The sequence below is a fragment of the Pteropus vampyrus genome, unplaced genomic scaffold (genome assembly GCF_000151845.1).
Source record: "Pteropus vampyrus isolate Shadow unplaced genomic scaffold, Pvam_2.0 Scaffold391, whole genome shotgun sequence".
Taxonomy (NCBI): Eukaryota; Metazoa; Chordata; class Mammalia; order Chiroptera; family Pteropodidae; genus Pteropus; species Pteropus vampyrus.
Window position 1 is genome coordinate 1,554,604 of NW_011889172.1, and position 2,733 is coordinate 1,557,336.

Consider the following 2,733-nt stretch of genomic DNA (forward strand, 5'->3'; position numbering starts at 1 on the left):
CCACATTCTTTACATTTGTATGGTTTCTCGCCAGTGTGCATTCTCACGTGTCCTCGAAAGGTAGTGCGATAAATGAAGGCTCTTCCACATTCTTTACATTCATAGGGTTTCTCTCCTGTATGAGTTTTTTCATGTGTTCGAAAAGATGTATAACAACTGAAAGATCTACCACACTGTTTACATTTATATGGCTTCTCTCCAGTGTGAGTTCTTTCATGTATTCGAAATGAACTGGGAAAATTGAATGCTTTCCCACATTCCTTACATTTATAACGTCCATCTCCAGTATGCATTATCATGTGTGTTCGAACACTTGAGGGAGAAATGAAGGCTTTTCCACATTCTTTACATTTATAGGGTTTCTCTCCAGTGTGCTTTCTCATGTGTCCTTGAAAGGTTGTACGATAAATAAAGGCTTTCCCACATTCCATACATTCATAAGGCTTCTCTCCAGTGTGAGTTCTCTCATGTATTCGAAAGGAACTGGGCCAACTGAAGGTTTTACCACACTGTTTGCATTCATATGGCTTCTCTCCAGTGTGAGTTCTTTCATGTGATCGAAAAGAACTGGGACAAATGAATGCTTTCCCACATTGCTTACATTTATACGGTCCATCTCCTGTATGCATTATCATGTGTGTTCGAATGCTTGAGAGAGAAATGAAGGCTTTACCACATTCCTTACATTCATAGGGTTTCTCCCCAGTGTGAATTCTTTCATGTATTCGTAAACCTAGGGGAGAACTGAAGGTTTTTTCACACTGTTTACATTCATATTGTTTCTCAGCAGTGTGAGTTCTTTCATGTCTTCGAAAGGAACTGGGACAACTGAGGGCTTTACCACATTGCTTACATTCATAGGGTTTTTCTCCAGTGTGATTTCTTTCATGTATTTGTAAACCTAGAGGAGATCTGAGGGATTTACCACACTGTTTACATTCATAGGGTTTCTCTCCAGTGTGAGTTCTTTCATGCGCTCGAAATGAAGTGGAACAGCTAAAAGCTTTCCCACATTCCTTACATTTATAAGGAGCATCTCCAGTATGAGCTATCATGTGTCTTCGAAAGGTTGTGAGCCACGTGAAGGCTTTCCCACATTCCTTACATTCATAAGGTTTCTCTCCAGTGTGAGTCCTTTCATGTCTGTGAACAGATTTTCGGTAACTGAAGGCTTTCCCACATTCCTTACATTTATATGGCTTCTCTTCACATTCATGATATTCATATGGTTTGTGTCCAGTGTGAGATCTGATGTGCCTATTAAGGGATGAATGACGCACAAAAACTTTTCCACATATACTACATTTACAGGGTTTTGCTCCAGAAGAAGTTTTCTTGTTCAGATTAAGATCTGGAATCTGGCTGATGGGTTCTCCACACTGACTACCTTCTTTGCTTTCATGAAGTTTTTCTACCATATGACTTCTGTAAAAAATGAGAAACATGTTATTAATGATTTGTTAATTTCAAGTTTACTAGCAGTGTATTTAAATTACTTTTTTATAATTTACAACAAAAGTGAAGGTTTTCTGTCCTTTCTGAATTGTATGAAAGTGAATATACTGAATGTTCCATAAGAAGACTTGATAATAGCTATCATGAAAACAGTAATATTAATATTTGGGTTAAGGATAAGTAAATTTAAAGAAGGGGTTGTTTTACTTGCTTGTTTTAAAAAAATTCAGGATGGACTGGAATTCTCATGTGGAATGATGCTATTGTGTGACTCACCTTAGTTTTTTCCCATGGGTTTTGTACCTATCTTCAATGTTATGATCTTCCCATTTTTTCCCTAAATTCAGACCTAGAAAAATAATTCCAAATTATCAGAAAGTACAGAAAAATTATAAGATTCTTGATCCATGATGAGCTGTGACCATGCAAAGTTTATTTACTAATGTATTCCTTTTCCACATTCCACATCTTGAAACAACATTGATACTTGTTTTCTAATTCAAAGTAAGAATATTGTTATCCTTACCTATCGAGGCCAGGTTCCTGAAGGTTTCCCGCATCACAGCTCTATAGAGTTTCTTCTGTGAAGGATCCAGTAAAGCCCACTCCTCCGAAGTGAAGTTCACAGCCACATCCTCAAAGGTCACTGAGTCCTAAAACATTGCAAATATGTATATAGTAGGATGCACGAGTCTGATAGTGCTGGAGAATAATACACAATTTATAGGAAAGTTACATATGATTCTGCAGTCTCTGAACATTTATTTTATGTCTTGATCATCAGAAGCTTACTCTGTCCACACTTCTTTATAAATTTAACAGCAACATGAATACATGCAAAGTTATTCATTCATTTTTACCATGATCGCTTTAAATATTATTGCTCTCTAATAGAGCCTACAGTACTTTGAAGAAACAAGAGAAATGCTACAAATAAAAACCAACATTATTTTAATTACATCAATTCCTTGTAAGAAAAACTCTCTCATCTCCATCCTTATTACCTACCATTTAACTCAGCACTCCATGATGTACAGGGTCAAATCTACATGAAGTTTTAATGAATAAAAACACAGTGAAAAACAGGAAGCTTTTTCTTCTATTCTTATCATCAAACATGAGAGTCTAGGTGACCTGTGGAAAGCAAACCTGTAACAAGGATCAGCTTGCCAGATTGGCCTAAAGTACTGTAGGCCATTTGAAGTAGCCAGATCCAGATGAGTAAATGAAAGTTTTCTTGTGAAGTAGTAGTACTTTTAACTTCTGTAATATTTATCA

At 36.4% G+C, this 2,733-nt stretch overlaps 1 protein-coding gene across 1 annotated transcript in view; it reads right to left on the bottom strand.

The window, feature by feature from the left end:
• Positions 1 to 2,733, bottom strand: part of LOC105305638 (zinc finger protein 791-like) — a 21,092-nt gene that overhangs the window by 2,404 nt on the left and 15,955 nt on the right. The window contains 3 exon segments of the mRNA XM_023523405.1: positions 12 to 1,425; positions 1,732 to 1,804; positions 1,982 to 2,108. Coding sequence (XP_023379173.1) covers positions 12 to 1,425; positions 1,732 to 1,804; positions 1,982 to 2,108 — 1,614 coding nt within the window.